The sequence below is a fragment of the Tiliqua scincoides genome, chromosome 6 (genome assembly GCF_035046505.1).
Source record: "Tiliqua scincoides isolate rTilSci1 chromosome 6, rTilSci1.hap2, whole genome shotgun sequence".
Lineage (NCBI taxonomy): Eukaryota > Metazoa > Chordata > Lepidosauria > Squamata > Scincidae > Tiliqua > Tiliqua scincoides.
The window spans coordinates 19394399-19414791 of record NC_089826.1 but is presented as its reverse complement, the minus strand read 5'-3'; the positions used below and the strand labels follow the sequence as shown (position 1 = coordinate 19414791).

At 42.3% G+C, this 20393-nt stretch overlaps 1 protein-coding gene across 2 annotated transcripts in view; it reads right to left on the bottom strand.

Annotated features, from left to right (window-relative positions):
• The window catches only part of DAPP1 (dual adaptor of phosphotyrosine and 3-phosphoinositides 1), a 36649-nt gene continuing 16256 nt past the window's right edge, over positions 1-20393 (bottom strand). Inside the window, exons 2-9 of one of the 2 annotated variants that reach the window (XM_066632060.1) lie at positions 19156-19278; positions 18080-18213; positions 11202-11332; positions 10482-10529; positions 7824-7886; positions 5362-5447; positions 4381-4468; positions 1-1704 (exon numbers count right to left, since the gene is read on the bottom strand). In XM_066632060.1, the coding sequence (XP_066488157.1) occupies positions 1654-1704; positions 4381-4468; positions 5362-5447; positions 7824-7886; positions 10482-10529; positions 11202-11332; positions 18080-18213; positions 19156-19278 (724 nt within the window). In that variant the 3' untranslated portion in view covers positions 1-1653. The remainder of the gene's footprint in view (positions 1705-4380; positions 4469-5361; positions 5448-7823; positions 7887-10481; positions 10530-11201; positions 11333-18079; positions 18214-19155; positions 19279-20393) is intronic. The other variant, XM_066632062.1, reaches the window with a different exon arrangement.

The following is a 20393-nucleotide window of genomic DNA, read 5'->3' as shown; positions in this document are numbered from 1 at the left end:
GTTATCAGTTTTTATTAAATATTTAATACAGGTACACTAATGTATTACTTTTGCCAAGCCCAGTACATTTGTGAAAACCCTTTCCTTCTTATGTTCCTATTCTCTGTCCATATGCAGTTCCCTGCACTCACAGTATAACGTTCCCAATACAGACACCATGGAATCTGTTAAATAACACCACACGCACATACATACACATACAAATACGAGTTTGAAAAAAGACTTGAGGGGGAAAATGTAACCACTATTATTCATTTTAAAAATATATACCCTGCCCTTTAAGCTCAGCTTACAACATACAAGCATAAAAAAGTAAGAACCATAATTAAAACAAAACAGAGGCAACTGAAAACAAGAAGGAACAATAAAAGCCATGTAGCAGGAGACATTTATGACAAGCCAACCAAGATCTGCAGAAATAGATGGATGTTTAACCAGTGTCACAAAATTGACAAGAAGGGTGCCCACAGGACAGGACACCCATAAGGGTGGGAGCCACTATAAGAGACCACCCTCCCATGTGTAAGCGTTAGCTACATATCAGACAGCAGTGGAATCCATAAGGGTGGCCTCCCTAGAAAATCTGACAGTTCAGACAAACTAGTGGGATATGGTAGTCTCCAATTAGCTTACATTTCTACATAAATATGGATATATAGAAAGGCCTTAGAAAGGAACTTCTGGCTTTTCCCCCCCCAAAAAACAAAAAAAAACAAAATGGAAGTGCCTTTCTCTGGACTGCAGCACTGGTCACATTTGGAGGGCTACAGGTTGGACTTCAACACGGGTTGGGGGACCTGCATTGAGTCAAATCTGTGGATACAAAATCTGCAGGTGACAAGGTCTGACCTGTATATACACAAACCACAAGACTAGTTTTAACACTATCAGTAACTTAATCCATTAATGCACACATACAGAGCATCTCACTAAATCATAATGACAACTGCTAGGAAGAATACTAGGGATGGCTATCAGAGAATTTGAGTCCTTCAAAACCAACAGTACCCATTAAACAGATCATATTTAAACTTTTAAATTATTGGTGTACATATTCCATGATTGAGAAATGGAATAAGTGATCAGGGACATGTACAGCCTGCCTGGAGTGAAGGATGAAAGTCTTCACAGCGGCTCATACTATGAAAATATCCCTTTAAGTTGCCCATATAACTGAAATTCATTTATTCAATGCAACAGTTGCACTGGAATTTATTGTATAAGGGAGAAGTGATGCAGAGCAGCAAAAACTGGAATTCGCACTCACCACCTGCTGCTGGCCACTGTAAGAAGTGGTATACTAGCCATCATTGCAGCAAGATGTGATGATGGTCAACAGTTTAGATTTCTTTAACATAGACAAATCCATGGAGGACAGGCATTCAGTGGCTTCAGATGCAACTTCTGATTGTATTCTTCTGGTTATCAAATGCTAGGAACAAAGATCTAGGGATTACAGTTTTCATTATGCCCTGTTTGAGTTTCCCTAGGCAGCTAGCTGGTCACTGCTGGAGACAGAGCGGGCTGTTGACTGAAGGATCTCTGGTCTGGCCCACCACAGCAATGCTTATATTCTTAATTATAGTCCTTCTTGAGTGGTGGCTTGAACCCAGGTGGTGGTCCTTTGCGCAGTTAGATTTGCTACAGAAACAGTTATGGCCTGAGCGTCGCGTCATGCTGGAGTGCTTTTTTTCTTATCTGTGACTACACAAAGAAAATAGGCTGGTTATTTTTGTACTGGAGAAGTGAATTTGTACAGAGAATTTGTACTACCTAGACACAACTTCATTTTGCAGCTGCTGGTTTGATTTTTGCCTAATCACCTTGGATAGGTTGGTACCAGCTGTTATCTTCTACTACAATTGAATATATAGCTGGTGCTAACAGTGTGCTTGCTAGGTCCTACACAAGCCATATCAGTAGCCTGCATTTTAATAAGGGTGGACAGAATCCTATGAAAGGAGAGAATGGCTTGATAAGAACCACAGATGGTAAGGCGAGGAAGACTGTCATGGTGTGAGAGAACAAAACCCACATCATATCCTAATTACAGTACTATGCTTGGAATTGATTTTTAAAAAATTCTCCCAATTTTGGCAGGTCAGATCCTCTAAATGTTCCTTGGCCTTCTCCGGTGGCTTGGCTACTTCTTGAGTCATCTGAAACAATTGCACTATAGGCATTAGAATTGCCACTTGCTCATCTTTTTGATGGACTATACATGTTTCAAGTCCCCAAAGAGTGGTAGACTTTTCCCTGCATAGTTTATTCATGTCACCTCTCTATCTCCTTTGCCCTCTTCCCCCAGTGTTGACCACATTCCTCTGTCATCTAGCCTTGATGCATGAGGCAAACAGTAACAACAACAGCCACAATCCTCAGGATGTCATGGGGAGCAAGGCTTCAGAACTCTCTCCTCCATTCTGACTTCAGCTTCCTGTACCATACAACAAACTCTGGATTTTGGACTGCTCAATAAGAACATAAGAACAGCCCCACTGGATCAGGCCATAGGCCCATCTAGTCCAGCTTCCTGCATCTCACAGCGGCCCACCAAATGCCCCAGGGAGCACACCAGATAACAAGAGACCTCATCCTGGTGCCCTCCCTTGCATCTGGCATTCTGACAATGATGAAGTGCAATTGGAATAGTGAATGGGGGACATTCTGATGCACAGTGCTTAGGAGAAAAACTGGTGGACCCAGGGCCGACTTTAACCCAATTGAACCAATTGCTCCCTGTACCTAAAGGCCCTCTGCGCTAGGGCAATCTACTACTGTAGTGTTGTATGCAATTTTATATTATGGATCCAAATGGAGCGATTTGGGCCATTAACTCACATGAACTTTTTAAGCACACATTTTGACGGTGCAGCCCCATACGAGCTTTGTCCCCCCCTTTGCCTGGCGCTCCAAGCAAGCTGGACTAGGGTGGGAAAATGGAAGCATCTCATTGGCTGGTGCACAAGTGGGGGTTGGGTGGGCTGATATCTTGAAGGCTGCATGCCTTCTGGAGTCAGTCTGCTGGAATTTTTGAGCCCTGCCCTCCCTTGCATGAACAGTCTGAGATAAGCTGGCAGGGGCAGGTAGAAATTTTCTGTCATCAGCCTGATTGGCCTAGGTTGGTGATTTTTTCGCCTACCCCAGACTGGTATGGTAGGGTATTGGGTTATATGTTTAGAGTTATTTGCCTTCAGTCCCTTGGGCACGTAACTTGCAGGCAGGTAGGCAGTAGGGAATCTCGCATACATTCCAAGATTAGCAAGGTCGGGGGGTGATCCAGGTCTGCTCAGATGATATTTGTCTGGGTCGCTGAAGCTGGCTGGCAAGTCCCCAGGCTGGATTGGGCAGAGGACAACAGTTGGTGTGGCCTCTGAGATATCTGTTCGTCCAGCTGCCTCAACCCCTCGGGTGTTGTTGGTGTTGATAAGCTCTCAGGCAATGACCAAGGGGGCTTAGAGCCAGGATGTGATGCCTGTGCAGTCCAGGGGAGGTAGATGGCTAGCACCGTTTCCCCCAAATTAATAGTCCACATTGGGGGGGGGGGTGTTTTAGATTGTTTATGCCCTGCTGCAGATTTTCTGATTGTATCAATAAAATGACCTTTTATTCCAAGCCTTTGTCTGGCGTGCTCATTTCAGAGGTGCAAGGGTAATGACTGCTTTCCATTCTACCACAGAAATAAAAAGTCTGTAATAAATTTTATTTATATCACTAAGGCTCAAATCCTAACCCACTTTCCACAAGGGACCTAACCCACAGAGACATGTGCTGCATTCTGCAGTTGGGAGGCACTCATGGAGGCCTCCCCAAAGTAAGGGAATGTTTGTTTCTTTACCTAGGAGCTGCATTGCCCTTATGTCAGTGCTAGAAAGTGGGTTAGGATTGCACCCTAAGTTTCTACAGACCTTGGCTGTGAACCTGGGGCCCCACAGAAAATGTTTCCAATTGGGCCCTGCAGCTCCTAAGGCCAGCCTTGGGTGGACCGTTAATTAAATCCATAAGACCCACCTCCTGATTCCTCTCAATTTTAGCAAAATCATGCCCCTTGGTAGTCTTGTAAAACCAGTCACTATGAGAACTCTAAGGCCTTCTGGCTGCCCTGCAAGTACATAAGCACCTGGACATTCACATTTTTTAAAAAAATCTCAGCTTATATATACAAAAAGTTAACAATTATAACCATCTATCTTAAGTACTAGCAAGGCAAGAAATTGTGGTGGTAATTCAGCTTTCACACACTCTGTTGAACATACCAACTGAACACTCAAAACATACCAACTGAACACTCAAGAACACTCAAGAACATACCAACTGAACACTCAAAAGAGTTAAGAAAGCCTAATCTAATCAAATCTTGCATGACAGTCATTTCCTTACCAGTTTCCACTGCAATATCTTAATCCACTCATCTGCTTCTACTCCAGTTTTCGCATAGAGATAATATGTTCTCAACGGGAACACTAAACTGTCAGGGGGAAAGCAACATTTATAAAAATGTGATATCATAAACATAAACAGCCAATGACTACATCCCATTCTACAGAAGAGGAACTGAAACTAAAGAGCGATTGAACTGCTTCAAGCTGCCTAGCAAGGAAGATATTTTATTCACAGTGGTGCACATGGCCAAGTTACCAATTGTTGTTTCCTAGAAAAGAGGAAGCAAGAGCAGTGGGCAAATACCCACAGGAAGTATAAAAGACACATGGTGGGAGCAAAGAGGGACAAGGCAAGGAGAACTGAGAAGAGATCAAGGCTGCTTTAAACTTTATGGACACAGCCCAATCCTATAGGCCATTTATGCCACTGAAATGAGCGTCCAACTCAGTACTGTGTATGCCAGCTGATAGTGGCTCCCTGGGGCTTTGGATGGAGGTCTTCCTCTATCCACCCCTACATGCTAGCGATTGAACCTAGGACCTTCAGCAAGCAAAGCATGTGCTCTATCCAAGGAGCTATGGTCCCGTCTCCCAGTCCTTCCGATCTCCCATTCCTGTTGTCTAGTCTGTACCTCTTAAGATAAATGTGTATCTCAAAAAGCGTAACACCAATAGAAATACAAACAGTCAAAAGGATCAAACAAATCTGGTGAATGGTGAGTGAACAGCTGCCCATGAAAAGCTTCTGAGACAAGGAAACAAGAGAAACAGAAGATTTCTGTGGTATCCAGGAGGTGGATTGTAGGGTTTGATAATGGAAAGAAAATGGGAAGAATGATGATTGACTGAGGACATCACAGCATCTTAAAAGAAAGACTAATAACATTTTTGTCTTTGTACAGTATTCACCAGTATGCAGCAACTTTCTGAAGAAGTACAAAAAAACACAAAAACCAAGTTTTATTTAGGTCAGGCTTACCAAAAACAATTGACTTTATCCTGTGAATAGTCGAACTGTACTGCTGAGCATTCCGTCAAGTCTAGTGCTCTGATTGGCTCTGGGGACTTGAAAATATATTATTTTTAAAACATTTTTTCTTTGTTTCTCCTGAAATGAGCAGAATTCCACTTACCCCCCTTATTGAAATAAGGCTGCAAAGAGATACCATGTGTCTTCCCAAGCACAGTCACCACATTTTAGGTAATTTAAGTTTTCTCTCTTAACTCTCCTGGTTCTTATCTTTGCTCCTTTCAGAACTTTTGACTCCATATTTTATTATACACATACACCCCCCCCCCAATAAAATTGCATTCATGTACTCGCATTATGGCAGGAAATAACTTTCATTGTGCAAATTTCACTTGTTGTATGTAACATGTGACAAACAGTTAAATCTCCACGGGTTCTTACATGTGGCTTTCTCATACAAGAACATGTGACAAAAGAGAAGTGCACATTTTCATATGCAGAACTCAGATGGACAGAAGTGGCTTCCATTTAGGATATTTATTAATATGAGAAATTTTATTCTGCCCTGCTGTTTTGGAAAAAGGCAGCTAAAACTGGTGGATTTAACAGTGAACTACTTATTTACAGGCTGCTCAGCAGCAGATTAACAGGAATCCTAGGCTTATATATTCAAAAGTAAGTCCCATTTAATTCAAAGGGACTTACTCCCAGGTAAGTGTATATAGGATTGCAGCCTATGTTCATCTGATATGAAGCGGTCCAGATTCACAGCAGGGAACTGAAAGTTTTACTAGATGTTAAAGGAGAGACACAGCCACTTCCTGTCTCTTTATTCTCTCTCCCTTCTACAGTACTGTCTAGGAAACACAATCTGTAACCATGATGTCATCACACTTTATGCTTCCTCACGTCCACAGCCAATGATTAATGATGTAATAATGATTACAGTAGTCATTACAATAATGATTACAATAATCATTATTAATAATGATAGATTATAATATAATTGATTGATTATAATATTGATAATTATCAAACAAAAATCATTACAATAATGATTACAGATTACTACTTTAATAATGATTAAAGTAGGAGTGGGCTGACATCACATCATGTGTTGTGTGTGTAGAAAGTTACAAGGAACAGAAGGATAAGGGACACTGTTTTGTGTGGCACTGATGCCACTGATGGAGGTACTTTTCCTAAGGAAGAGTAGAGCTGTTTAGAGTCTAAGAAAGACATGTTTGATAACAGTGGAAAGTTTGATAACAGTTTGATAAAGTTTGGTAACACTGGAAAGCCAGTGGAAAGATTACCCTCTTTTCCACTGGCTGTCCTCAGCTGTGGGAGTGAGCCAGCTCTACATAAGCAAATGAGGTGGTGTCATCTGAGGTGACAGAACCCCTTCAGACTGAAGATGGGGATCATATTTTTCAATGCACCCCAGCACAGACACCTTCTCTGCCTGCAGAAAACTAGCAAAGCAGTGAGAAGGCTAGCTTAGACCTTTTTCCCTTGATGTGCTAGCTTTTAACTTGCAGAGAATTGATTTTTTTCTACATGAGGGAGCATTCAAAATGGCACTCTCCTACTTCCAGTCTGAAGTGGTACCATCCATTCATTTTTGTTTATGTGAGGAGACTTCCAGGCTTTAGACTCAGGACATTTTAAAATCATGTGTAATTCTGGAAGGAAATGAGTAAGTATTTTGGAAGAGAAGAAAACCAGAACCAGTTGACCAAAGTCAACTGAGACTTTGCTTTCTTCACCCCTATGGCAACAGTAAACTAAGCTTCACTTTTGCATTCTCCTTGAGTTTCAAGAGCAGAATTGCCTCCTTTGGACTCATTATGTCTGCCAAAAGATGTGGTTATGTCCACTGGCTTGGATGGCTTTAAAAGGAGAATCTGACAAATTTACAGAGGACAGGTCTAGGAATGGCTACAATGGTTTTGCACTATCTCCAGATTCAGTGGCAGTGCGCCTCTGAATACCAGTGGTGGACCTCACATTATGTATGATCCGGCAAGTGCCCCAGGCGAGAGCCTTTAGGACCAGCGGAAGCCTCTCTGAGACTCCTGACAGGGTCAGAAACTGTGCTTCCAGAAAAACGGAAGCACAGTTTAAAGCCTCAGGAAGCTTCCCCGATGCAGCCTGCAGTTGCGAAAGGCTCCATGAACCTCAGGTGAGCGGGGAGGCAGATATGCATTGGGGGGCGCCATCTTGAACTTTTGCCCCAGGGCACGAAGCTGGGGAGGTCTGCACTGCTGAATACCAGTTCCAGGGGAACAATGGTGGGAGAGAAGTATGCCTTTCTTTCCTGCCTGTGGGCTGTGAAATAAGATGCTGGACTTTGGCCTGATCCAACAGAGCCTTTTTTATGTTCTTAAGAAGTGCTTGGGTGCACACGCAACAAACTGGAGTGATTCCAAAACATACCTCCAACATCCAAGTGCAAATTGCCCACTCACCGTTTGGTCTTTATAATATTTCAGCTCATTCCTGTGCAATGTAAACCACCTCATTTTCCAATTCTGAAACAATATCAAAAGAGAAGGAGATTGATAACCTTAAGTCTTTTTTTAAAAAAAAATAAGAAAGGCAGGTGCTGAATATAAAATCTTCCTCTCCTGTCTTTCTCTTCTTCCTTAACACTTAAATAATATTGACAGCATCAGAACTGGATTTAGAGGTAGGGGTTGGGCATCTCAATTATTCTTAAAACCTTTGTGCTTCTATGTGCTTAGAAGAAAAAATTTGTTTCAATTGCTTATTTGTGGCATATCTAAATACAGATTTACAGATCCATGCATAATTACGTATCTCCTTATGTGAGAGGGATAAACCATGCATACAGATTGTGCATCAAAGTCATGAAAGGGGCTACAAAAATTAGCCCCTTTCTAAGTATTTAGAAAGTAAACAAGTGGCAGTGAAGATGTTCATTGCCTGGAGCACCATTTAGTCTAAGGCCAGCCCTGAAAATGTGCTAGAAGCTATACAGAACATGTAAATCATTTGGACACTGCCTTAGATAGCTTAAAGCTACAGTAGGTGGATAAGACAGAAATGGAAGGCAGGCACAGTCCTGGTCATGTGGCAATGGAGAACCAGAATGGGCAGGTTCCTCAAGGCTCATGGGGAGAAGACTGGGAGCTAAGGGTGGTGCCTTGTAAGTTAGGGGTTGGAGCCTGATGGGTGTTGCAGAACTATCAGGAATCTGATTAATAATATGGATGGGAGACCATTGAAATTGTTTGTTGTCCCACTCAGTGGCGTAGCTAGTGGGGGCGGGTGGTGGTCCTCCCTGGGTACCACCCTTGGGGGGTGTAACACCACAAATGCCCCGACATCGCTAACATCGTGAAGGTTAGGGGTAACCCCATCATGACATATACTGTTGGATGCAGAATTTCCAGTAGAATGCAATGCAAAACACCGGATTGAAACATCCCCTTTCCATCAAAAGTTATGGCCAAAAAACCGGAAACCAAAAAATGCATTGAACCCTATGGAAAATGAAACTGAGCCATATCGCATGTTGACTTGTGAGTAGGCAAACATGCCATAGTTCATCGGAAAGGGCAGGCTGAGAGGAATCCAATGACACCAGAATGGTTCCTATCCAATAAAAGCAGCCCAAAAAAAACACCCAAGAAGGAAGTCCCTCCCTCCAAGCAGACAAATGTATTGAGCACTATGGAAAACGAAAGTAAACCACAGGGTCGCGTTTGCTCATGAGTAAGCAAATGTGCCTTGGCTCCTGGTCAGGTCAGGCAAAGGGAAAAGCAAGGCTGGCAGCATGGTCCCCATCTAATGAAAGTGGAGCGCAACAAATGCTCCAGAATGCAGCCCCCCCCCCACCAAAGAATAAACCAAAGGCTTGAGCTGGTAAGGTGGGCACTGGGGAGGGCTGGAAATCTCACTGCTTTATCTGTGTGTGTGTGGGGGGGGGGGGTGTTATTGCAGGCAGGCTACAGAGAAAATTCACTTGGTGAAACAGGGCTGGCTTCCCCTTATTTATCTGTTTTTCTTTAATTTAATTATTTATAATTATTTTATTTTGCTTGATGATGTCACTTCCAGCCGTGACATCACTTCTGGTGGGTCCTGGACAGATTGTCATTCTAAAAAGTGGGTCCCAGTGTTAAAAGTTTGAGAACCACCTCCTTAAGGCCAATGAGACATGGGGGGGGGATGCCCATCCTAGTGACCAAAATTCTGGAAATCGTGGCTTTTAGGAATAATGTCATCATGTTATATACCATTTGATGCAGAATTTCATCCATTGCTTGTGGGGAAATATTTACTGCATTTATTTTTCTGGCCATTATTATTATTCATTCCATGTCATGACTATTACTATCTCTGTCTCACCTACCTCACAGGGTTGTTGTGAGGACAAAATAAGGGGAGGAACCATGTATACCACCCTGAGCTGCTTAGAGGAAGGGTGGTATAAAAAGTGAATTAATTAATTAAACAATATAATTAATAATTAATTTAACAATATAATTATTAATAATTAACTAATTAACTAATTAAGTCATTTGGGGTGACAAAAATTTATGGGCCCTGGGTGTCAAATGATCTAGCTACGCCTCTGGTCCCACTGACTTCTGGTAACACCTCATCTGTTTGGCATAGAAGCTTCAGAGTACCTCAGAGGATACTGCTGATGTAGCAGTTGAAAGAAGTACATGCAACTTTCTCAAACTGAGAATCAGAAGACAAAGAATAGAGAGGAGCAGCAACTTGCAGATATTGTAAGCGAAAACAAAGCCATGCCATTGTCTAAAGACAAAACTAGTTGTGATTTAAGCCACCAACTTAAATGTAATGGTCAGCAGAACCCTCTCTCTTACACACAAAGAGAGAGAGAGAGAGAGAGAGAGACCTTGCCAGTTCTCTCCCAATCTGAGGAAACATCAACCAAATGTTATGAACTGTTAACTAAAATCCACCTGACAAAAGGGAGAAATGGTTGGGGAGACAGCTTGATTCTTCAGAACCTACTTTCTTCACCCATCCTCCATATAATTTTCTAATGCTATCACTGTTCATAGCATAAATCTGGTTTTATATTTTAGAAAGAAAGCAGTGGTGGAAAGTCCTGGTGAATTTCTTACCTTCACTATTCTGCCTTGTTTTGTCAGATATCCTTCTTTGGTACCTAACTGCAATGAAAGAAGTTGTGATTAAAAGGCGCGGAGGTGGGCACATGTCAGCCATGATAACAAGTCATTTCACATTGTCTGAAAACAAAATATAGGAGTAGCTTTTCCACTACACAACTGCTCAGTTTGTCCTGATAACTGTGATTATTCTCTCTAGCACATACCACTAATAACACAGGAAAAAAGGGATGGGGTGCTTATGTAAAAAAGGCTCATGGCATGCATTGACAATTCATGCTGTACCAAGAAAATAAACAATGTCACATTTTAAAAAGATTAACAACAATACTCAACATTAATTTTGAAAGCTTGCTGACTCACACTCACAGTTCACACTCCTATAACCTACACTAATGCCCTGATTTTTTAAAAAAGGCATGAAAATATCTAATGGTGGTTGAGTTCAGATCTTGACTTGGATGTTTTGTCACCCAGAATGCCATCAGAACTGAATCTCACTTTGAACCTCAATTCCAGTATTATCTTTGATTACAAACCTCTAAGTTAAAATTTCGAAATAGGACTCTTAAGGTGATTATTTCAAATCACGATTTTGAAATCTGTGCGAGGTTTCCCCCTTAAGAATTTACACAGGTTCTAATCAAATCTCATTTCTCAGACCAACATTCAATTTGTTTAACCCTCTTGTCCAGTCATTTAGTAGCTACTCACCGATGGTGCATTGGGGACGAGGTCGGTTTCCTTCTTTCCTGTCTGCATTGCTGTGTGAACCCTCACAGACTCATAAATAGAAGGTTCTTCCACCTTCCGAGGATATGGGTGTTTTAGTACAATTAGGGTACCTAAACAGAGGAAAACACTAGCTTGACCCATTGAAAAGAGCGTGTAGTTGCTCCCCTACCATAATAGGAATTACTTTTTTTAAAAAAAGCAAAGAGTGCTAATGGAAGATGAGCTCAAAAAATCTAGCAACATTTGTAGATCATTATGTCATTGGTGACCTAAGCTTATCTAGCATAGGTCCTTACCCCTGAAACAGGATAGATGAGTTGTCAACCAGAGAAAAAGTGCCTTGGTCATTTTTTTGCTTCAGGTCAGTTGCAGAAAAACAAGAGACAAGCCCCTTTGGATTCCCTCCCTCTTTAGTCATTGTTTAAAGCTTTCTACCTTGCTTAAACCCTGGGCTTAACCTGGTTTAACCTAAACCCATCAAAAACCACTATGTTTTGGACTTACCACAAACCTCCTGGGCTCCACCCAGAGACACTGGTAAAACTCTAGGCTCAATAACTTCAGAGGCTCATGGTGCTCACCTTATAGGTGAGCAGGAGGAGCTCCAAAATTTTCTCCGGTATGAATATAAACCAGAAAGCAGCTCCTAGTTTTACATACTATCCCAGCATCAAATTCAAAGTAGCACACATAGGCTTCTGCCCAGGTACTGCCTAGACCAGGGGTGTCAAACATAAGGCCCGGGGACCGGATGTGTCCCGCAGAAGTTTTTTTATCAGGCCCTCAGACTCTTAGCTGCTGAGCAGTGCTGAGGTGTTACTTCTGTAAGGGCAGCCCACATGAAAATTGGGCTGTCTCATATCTTGAAATATGATCAAGATTTGTGTATTTTCTCTTTTGTCATTTGCAGTGAATGAGCTCCTAAATGAGAAAAAGTGCTTATTTTCGGTTATGACCTGTTTAATGACATCACTTCCTGCCTAATGACATCACTTTTGGCCCTCAGAAGGAATCATGAATGGTATTCGGCCCTCGGTATGAAACGAGTTTGACATCCCTGGCCTAGACTCAGATCTGGTTGTTGCATCCATGTATCTTCAGTTCCATTGGCTAATGCTAATAGTTTGGTGACTGGGAATGCCCCCCAGCCTTGATCATTTTTTGCCTCAAGTGGCTACAGTGCACACTCTGAAAGGATCCAAGATCCTAGCTAATAAGACAGCTTCTGGAATCCTAATAAGACAAAGGAATGATTACACTTTGGCGGCCACTTGTGTATGGAATCAGGAATTACTCATCTAGGACAGTAGCCCTCTATTCCTGAGCATATACGGGAAGCATCATGGAAGGGCACTGGTTCATTGGCACTAGGAAGCTTAACATCTGTTCTCCAGCCAGTGGCACTATCTGTTCTAGGAACATGAAATTAAGGGCCCAATCCTGAGTCCTGCGTGCCAACTTATTGCCGGTGTGCACTGTCACAAATGTGCCATAAGGCCGCTTGCAAGCTCTTGCCATGGGCCCAGCACCAGAGATAGCCCAGTGCGAGCCCGCACTGGGCCAGCTCCGACACTGGGCCCATATTCTGCTGCCTAGCAGTTGTCTGGAACTGCTGGAAAGTGGAGAGGTGAGTGGGGGAGGCATTCTGGGGCGGGGGGAGGTGGGCAGGCAGACGGTGGGGAGGAGCTGTGGCTGGGGAGGGAATGGGGCAGGAGGGGGTGGGACCTGTGGAATTCAGCTCTACCGGATCTGTATCGGGCCGCACAACCTGACACGGCACTCTTCGATTCTGCGCCGGCTCAAGAGCCACTGCAGAATTGAGTGGGACTATTTCCTTTACTCGGGAAGTAGCTGCCCAGGGTGCACAGGATACTGTGGCAGCTGTTTTTGGCACCGCAGTAGCACCATGCTCCAGGCAGCTCAGGGTTGGGCTGTAACAGAGCTAACAGAAGAATCTGATTTGGGAGCTGGTAAGCCCCTGGATGAATTTATCCTTCAACACTAGAGATCAAATTCACCAATATCATATAGCACCAGGTCCTTAACCTTTCAGGGATGTAACAGATGGCAAGGGACTGGGACAGCAAGAAACAAGAATAGTCTGCAAAGTCCATCAGAAATATTAAAAAATAATTTCTACTTATTATTCAGCCATTTTAACTTTCTGTCTTAGTGCTTACTTTGTTCTCTGTCTACAATTCTTTTATTTTTAAAAAAATACCCCTTATTTATCTTAATACCACTTAATTTTCAGCAAATTTATATTTCAAATTTTCATTTACATCAATTTTGACTTAATATAAATAAAAAAATTTTTACTTGTTGTTCAGCCATTTTAACTTTCTGTCTTAATGCTTGCTTTAATCTCTGTCTTATCAGTGACAGATTTCTAATAAGTAGAAATTTTTTTTAACCATATTAAGTCAAATAGATGTAATTGAAACTTGGAAATATAAATATTGTGAAAATTAAGTGGTATTAAGATAAATAAGGGATATTTTTTGAAAAAGAATTGTAATTGGAGATTTTTTTAGATGTGATATTAGAAACTAAGAATTAGATAAGAGATTTTATTTTAGATGTTAGTTTAGTGGTAAGAAGAGTCTATAAGCGAAATTTTGAAGCCTTTTTATGATTGGATAGATATGGAAAATGATATGGAAAAGGATATATAATATGTTATAAGAGACATTGAAGTGTGTAATACCATGGTAATTGAAAGTATTCCTTTTAGATGTGATATTAGATATTAAGAATTAGATAAGAAAGATTTTATTTTAGAGATTAGGTCAGTGGTAAGAAGTTTGTATAAGCAAAAATTTGAAGCCTTTTTATGATGAGTTAGATAAGGTTAGAGGAAAAATATTGATTGTTTAATTAAATTATTAATCAGTAGATTAATTAATATGATAATCTTTGTATTGATGAATAATTCCGTTTGGATTCATGTATGTTGTAATCGATGGCCACCACCTTGTGTGTGACCTATGTAGTCCCAACCCTAAGTCTACCCAATTTTCCTTGCCTATATCTGTAATAAATAAACAAAACATTATATTATTATTAAAAAAAGGAAATATTAAAAAATAAAAATAGATTCCAGAGTTCAAAAATCAGGTTCCATGCCCACTGTCACCAGTTAGGGTAGAGAAATGTTCCTGTCTGAAACACTGGTGTGCCAATCACTGCTAGTCAGTGCTGACCATTTGGACCAATAGTCTGACTAAGAACGTAATGCGATTTCCTAAATTTCTGGTGCAATTAGCCTGGAAAACATTTTATTTTTATTTATATTATTTACTTTATTTACAGATTTATATCCCGCTCTATCTCCCTAGTGGGCATTCAAAACAGCCCATTGTCTTGATTATAGGAAGATGTTCAGCTATGGAGTTGACAGCAAAATTCATGGGGTCCTCAGGCAATCTCTAATCCAGGCACTGACCAAAGTCAGACCAAAAAAGCTTCAGTAAGTCTTCTGCTTCTTGGGTCTTTAGACTACGCCCTGGATATGTCTGATAACCTGATTTTATTTTTGAAAGCAATCAACTTTAGAAACTTTGGTAGGAGATGTGGACTTCCAACAAGTAAAGGACAAAAAAAAAATGACTAGAAGATCTCTTGTGTCACATTAGGCTTGTGCGTTCCAGACCATACAAGTATGAATGCAGCATATTTTGGTCAGTTATCCATGTCCTGGTAACCTCTTCAATTGGAGTAGACCATGATGTGTTATAAGCAAGACTACCCTTGAAGACTTCTCGGAAACTTTTCCAAGTTAGCACAAAATGCACCTAGCTTGCTAGGTTATTAGCTGGGACCAGATATAGATAATATATTTCATCAATACTTGAACAGTTATGCTGGTTACTGTTCTGTCTCCAGGCGCAATTGAAACTGCTGTTTTTAAACTATAAAATTCAAATATCTAGCTGAAGGACCATCTACCTCATGAGACTTCTCCAATCTTAAAGTCATCCTCCAAGGCCTTACGTAGGTAGTGACATGCCTCTCCAGAGAAGCTTACCTGGCACCAATACTGATGACTTTTTAGCCCTAAGTGAACTGCATTTGCCCCAGCATCCCCAAGTGTTGTGTAGCTGGTTTTAGTTGAATTTTTATGGTTTCCGTTGATTTTAGCATATGATAATGACATCTACTTCTGTGATCTCACTATGTTTGAATTTTACTGCATCTGTTTATTACTCTCAAAGTATGATGCCCAGGGAACTTGTATAATGGATGGCTTATACATTTCCTAAACAAACTCTGAAGTTCTCTTGACCTTTTCTCCCTCTCTTGAGATGCAGGAATCCTTGAGTGCTCTTAAAATCTAGCCCCATCAATTAGTTGATAATTAGGGCCTTTCTTCTTATGGATCTGGACCAAACAGTAGCCTTCAAAAAGATCTGGAGTACCTCTTGTGATAAAGAACAAACTTATTTAGGAACTGTTTAACATGATAGCTCAGGTTTCAGGGCAATGAGTCACTTGGGGCCACATTATTGGGGGTTTGACACTCATGTCAGGAAATAGATATGACATTTTAAAGAGATTAAGCCATTTCTGGCTAGGAAAGCTGTAGGACGTATTTTAAAAAATCATCACAGTTATTGCCTCTCTTTGTTCTCAATCCCCTTCCTTCACAAATAGAAGATCATCTATTCAAATTTAATTATTTCCTTGCATAGGGAGGTTTTTAGTCAAGCTCCCTTTCCACTGGATTGAGTTCAAATCCTTCCACACTTCCTACAGTGGCTTTTAGAAAAGACATTTTAGAAAAGCACATTTTTATTTGCCCCATGAGTCTGCAAAACACCTCCTTCACTTCCATCTTACAAACTTCTGGCTGGGGCTTTTTTTCACTCTGCTCAGCAATGGTTTCTTGCTCTCCTGTGGTGAACCTGAAAGCTTGCTCACTATTTTCAGCATGCTGTTCAGAGTCCTCAAGGGAGCCAGTTCTCACAGAGTGAGTGTGACTCCCTATTTTTGAAGGGGAGTTGTCTTGTCTTCTTCATCCTTCCTTAGTTATTCCAAGTGGGGCTCAAATACTTATGAAGAGTGAGCAGACTTCTTACTAGATGTAGGAAGTGCATCTGTTTGAAGAGGCCATCTGGACATGCTGTTTGCAGTTCAAAGGCTTGCTTTGTTAAAATTAAAAAATAAAAGAGTGTGTGTATGTGCACAGTATATGGTCCACTGTCTTTTTTCCCTTTGTCTCCTGAAAGCCATATGTCTTCTCAAACAGGGCAGAGAAACTTCAGGCTTATGGGAACTAAAACTCCAGTATCCACTAATCCAAACAAAATAGGGGCTCATGCATGCTCAGCCTAGGAATGTGTTTTTAGTACCAGAACTAAGCTCACATTCCTTCCAATATTTCTTCATTTCAGAATCCAAATTTAGAAACTTCCAGGACAGCCATATTCAACTGCAGCAGGAAAAGCAACAAAGAGTCCTGTGACACCTTAAAGATCAATACATTTATTTCAGCATAAGGCAGATGCCCTGTGCATCATACTTCCCATGCATTCTCAGGTTTCTCAAGTAAATGACCCAAGCAAGCCGTGGCACCCTGTCCTGGCTACTGATGCTATGGCCCAGCCTGATCCCTAGGAAGAGTTCTAGTCACCAGAGGTGAGTATTTAAGGCTCCATTCCACACCTTTACATCAGCGGGGGTGGGGGGGGTGGGGGCGAGTAGCCCATTGGTTCAGGCATCCTTCAGCACTGAAGCTTGCTGTTAGAGGAGAGAAAGAGATGTCAACTGAGCTTTGCTCCTTGGCATGCATGCACACTGAGTGCAGAGTTGTGGTCAGAGACAGAATGAAAATTAATCAAAACCACACTCTAAGTACATATTCCTTGATCTAAACATATCACCAAGCAGACTGAAGATGTGGTCTCTCTTTTTCTGTCAAGGCAGCTTATCCTGTTCTTCAGAGACAAGCGCCTCCCCTCTCAACCAATCTTCTTCTTTAATGGAGTGTTGGGGAACTGGGTTTCTACTTTTATCATTGGTGACTCCAAAGGCCGACTCTAGTGGTTCTCAAACTGGGGTGTCGCAACGCCCCGGCCAGAGAGCCCTGGCCTCTGCCCCCTTAAGGGATGGGGAGGGAAGAAGGCAGCGACGTGATTGCCAGAATTGTGTCGCTGTCGAGGGGCGCAGGGGCTTACCTGGACTCATCACAGCCTGCAGCAGTCTTCTTGGGCTGCGGAGAGCCCTGTGTCAGCCTCCACAGGCTCCCCAACATGTGGAGACAGTACAGATAACGATCACGACCCACTTTTGGTTTGCGATCACAAAACTGGAAGTGGGTTGCAATCATTATTTTGACCATCTGGCGATCACATCACTGTCTCCCGTCTCCCCCGCAAGAACTTACAGCCTAGCCCAACTCCTGCAATGCATCTGATGAAGTGGACTGTGATCCCAAAAGCTAATGCTAAAATAAATGTTAGTCTTTAAAGTGCCATAAGACTCTTGGTTGTTAATGTAGAAAAAAAGGTGCTGCTATTGTTAAATAATTTGAGGTTAAAACCTTGATAATATATTGCAAATCACCCAGCGACAACCCAGTTGATTCTGTTTTCCAGGTGATCCCGATCCTGTTCTCGTCCCAGTCCTGCTCTAGAATATTTAGGACTATAAAGTCTCTATAGTCTTACTAGTATAATGCATGAAGAGCAGAAATGAACCACTGAGTGGCAACCAGGGATAGTTTAATAACAATGATAACATGAGGAACTGCAACAGGTGGGTGATGAGCGGGACTAGGGAGGCCAGGACTCATGTAGCAGGGATAAAACTGTGTAAAAAGATCCCCTGGCACAACCCTGAAGACACATGCACATTACCTGTCTCACTGCCAATTAAAGGCTGATTTGCAAAATGCATGATGAAGTCTTTCAAGCTTGAGAATTCATTAAAGCCAAACTTGTATGAAGACCCAGTGTACTCCACATGGAAATGTTTGACAGAATCTTTTGCTCTGAAAGAAAACAACAAAAAACTGCTCAAATGAAAAATAAAAATTATGCAGGGGATGGACAGAGTGGATAGGGAGATGCTCTTTACACTCTCACATAACACCAGAACCAGGGGACATTCACTAAAATTGAGTGTTGGGAGAGTTAGGACAGATAAAAGAAAATATTTCTTTACTCAGCGTGTGGTTGGTCTGTAGAACTCCTTGCCACAGGATGTGGTGATGGCATCTGGCCTGGATGCCTTTAAAAGGGGATTGGACAAGTTTCTGGAGGAAAAATCCATTATGGGTCACAAGCCATGATGTGTATGCGCAACCTCCTGATTTTAGAAATAGGCCATGTCAGAATGCCAGATACAAGGGAGGGCACCAGGATGAGGTCTCTTGTTATCTGGTGTGCTCCCTGGGGCATTTGGTGGGCTGCTGTGAGATACAGGAAGCTGGACTAGATGGGCCTCTGGCCTGATCCAGTGGGGCTGTTCTTATGTTCTTAACTGTTGATTTCACTTACTTTTGTAAGATAAGGGCGCCTATCAGTGGCATAGCTACAATGGGGGCGGTAAGTACTGTAGGCACCGCAATGCACTGATTAAGCAGCCCCTCCCACTCACCATCAGAGCTATTCCAGGCAACGATGACAGTGCAGGAGCACAGAGAGCTGCATTAATTAACTGAAACTATCATCCTTAACATGATCAACACTATCACTATCAACATGATCAACACAAATTACAATCCTATCCAGTGTATTTAAAAATGGAGAAAATCACCTCTTTCATGGGCTACTCTTGTTATCAGTACAATCAGTTGACTAAAATGTGTCCAGGACTGCGTATTCTATGTGAAATAATCTTCTTATTATGCTTTTTGGTAACATAAGCCTGTTATTAAAAAAATTTTAAGCTCTGTATGGCACCAGAGACATCCCATGTTATGATACTGCACCTTACTGAGAGTGAAAAAAGATCAGCCTTGCCAGGGCTCTTCCGCAGAAGGTAGCTTCCATCATTGCCATTGGAAAGAAGAAGAGCCTCTGCTGCATGACGGGTAAGGCTGTCATGGTACCACCTAACAAGATATCAAAGGTCAAGATGCATTAAGTACCACACTGATTATAGTAAACTACAGAACATAAACGGTTCTTCAGTTATGGAAATCTCATATATGTCAAATAGATCAAATTGCAGTAAGCATCCATCAGGGCCAAACTACATGTTACGGTAACATGCAGTTACTGTACTATAGCCCTTATGACTGTAAGTAATTCTTGAAAGTGCGCGGGGGGAGGGGGGAGAAATGCCTGTTGAGATCTCAGAGGCCAGACAAGCGGTTGCATCAGTCTATCACTGATTGGGAGTATTAGAACCAGATCCTGTTGCCAGTGCTGAGCTCCAGTGCCGGTGCCAGGTGTTGTAAATGTGCCATAAAGCATGTTTACAGCACCACGGGAGGAGGGAGCACCGGCACTGGGCCAGCGCCAGTCAGTGCTTGGCCCAGAGCTGGAAGGATACTGGCCTACGATGCGGCTGTTTGGGGTGGAGGAGGCACCCCAGGGTGGGGAAGGGTGGGACAGGAGAGAGCCGTGGCAGGAGGGGGTGGGACTAGCAGTAGCCTCCTCTGCCAGATCCCATCCTCTGTGAAGGGCTGAAAAGTTTGACACGGAGATTATCAGGTCTGTGCTGGCAAAATAGCTGGTTCAGACTTGAGAAGGCCCATTGCAGGGCCTGCTCCCTTACACGAATGTCCCCTTCCCCAAGGAGACCTCCAGAGACCTTCGCAGCGACCCAGCTGTCACCATTTGGGCACCGCTGCACCCAGGGGCAGTGGCACCCATAGGATGGGGCTGCCAATGTCCTCTCTCCTCCCAAGTCTAGCAAAAACTACAATACAGTAAAGAAAACGATACAAAACCAAAAACTATGCAAACTGGCATCACGTTGATATCATTGAGTGGGGGGAGATAGGATTGGGCTGTCATCCTCTCAACCTATCAGGTAGGTAAGTTAGGGGTGGTAATTTGCCCAAGGCTGTTCAGTATGTGTCCATGTGTGAAGCTGTGGGTTTTGCTACACAAGGGAGTTTCACATCATCTTGACAACTGTCTTAATCTGCATTTCCTTATCTTCAGGAAGTGCTCTTACTGGTACACTTCCTCTCTGGAGCAAATGATGAGCACCAAATGT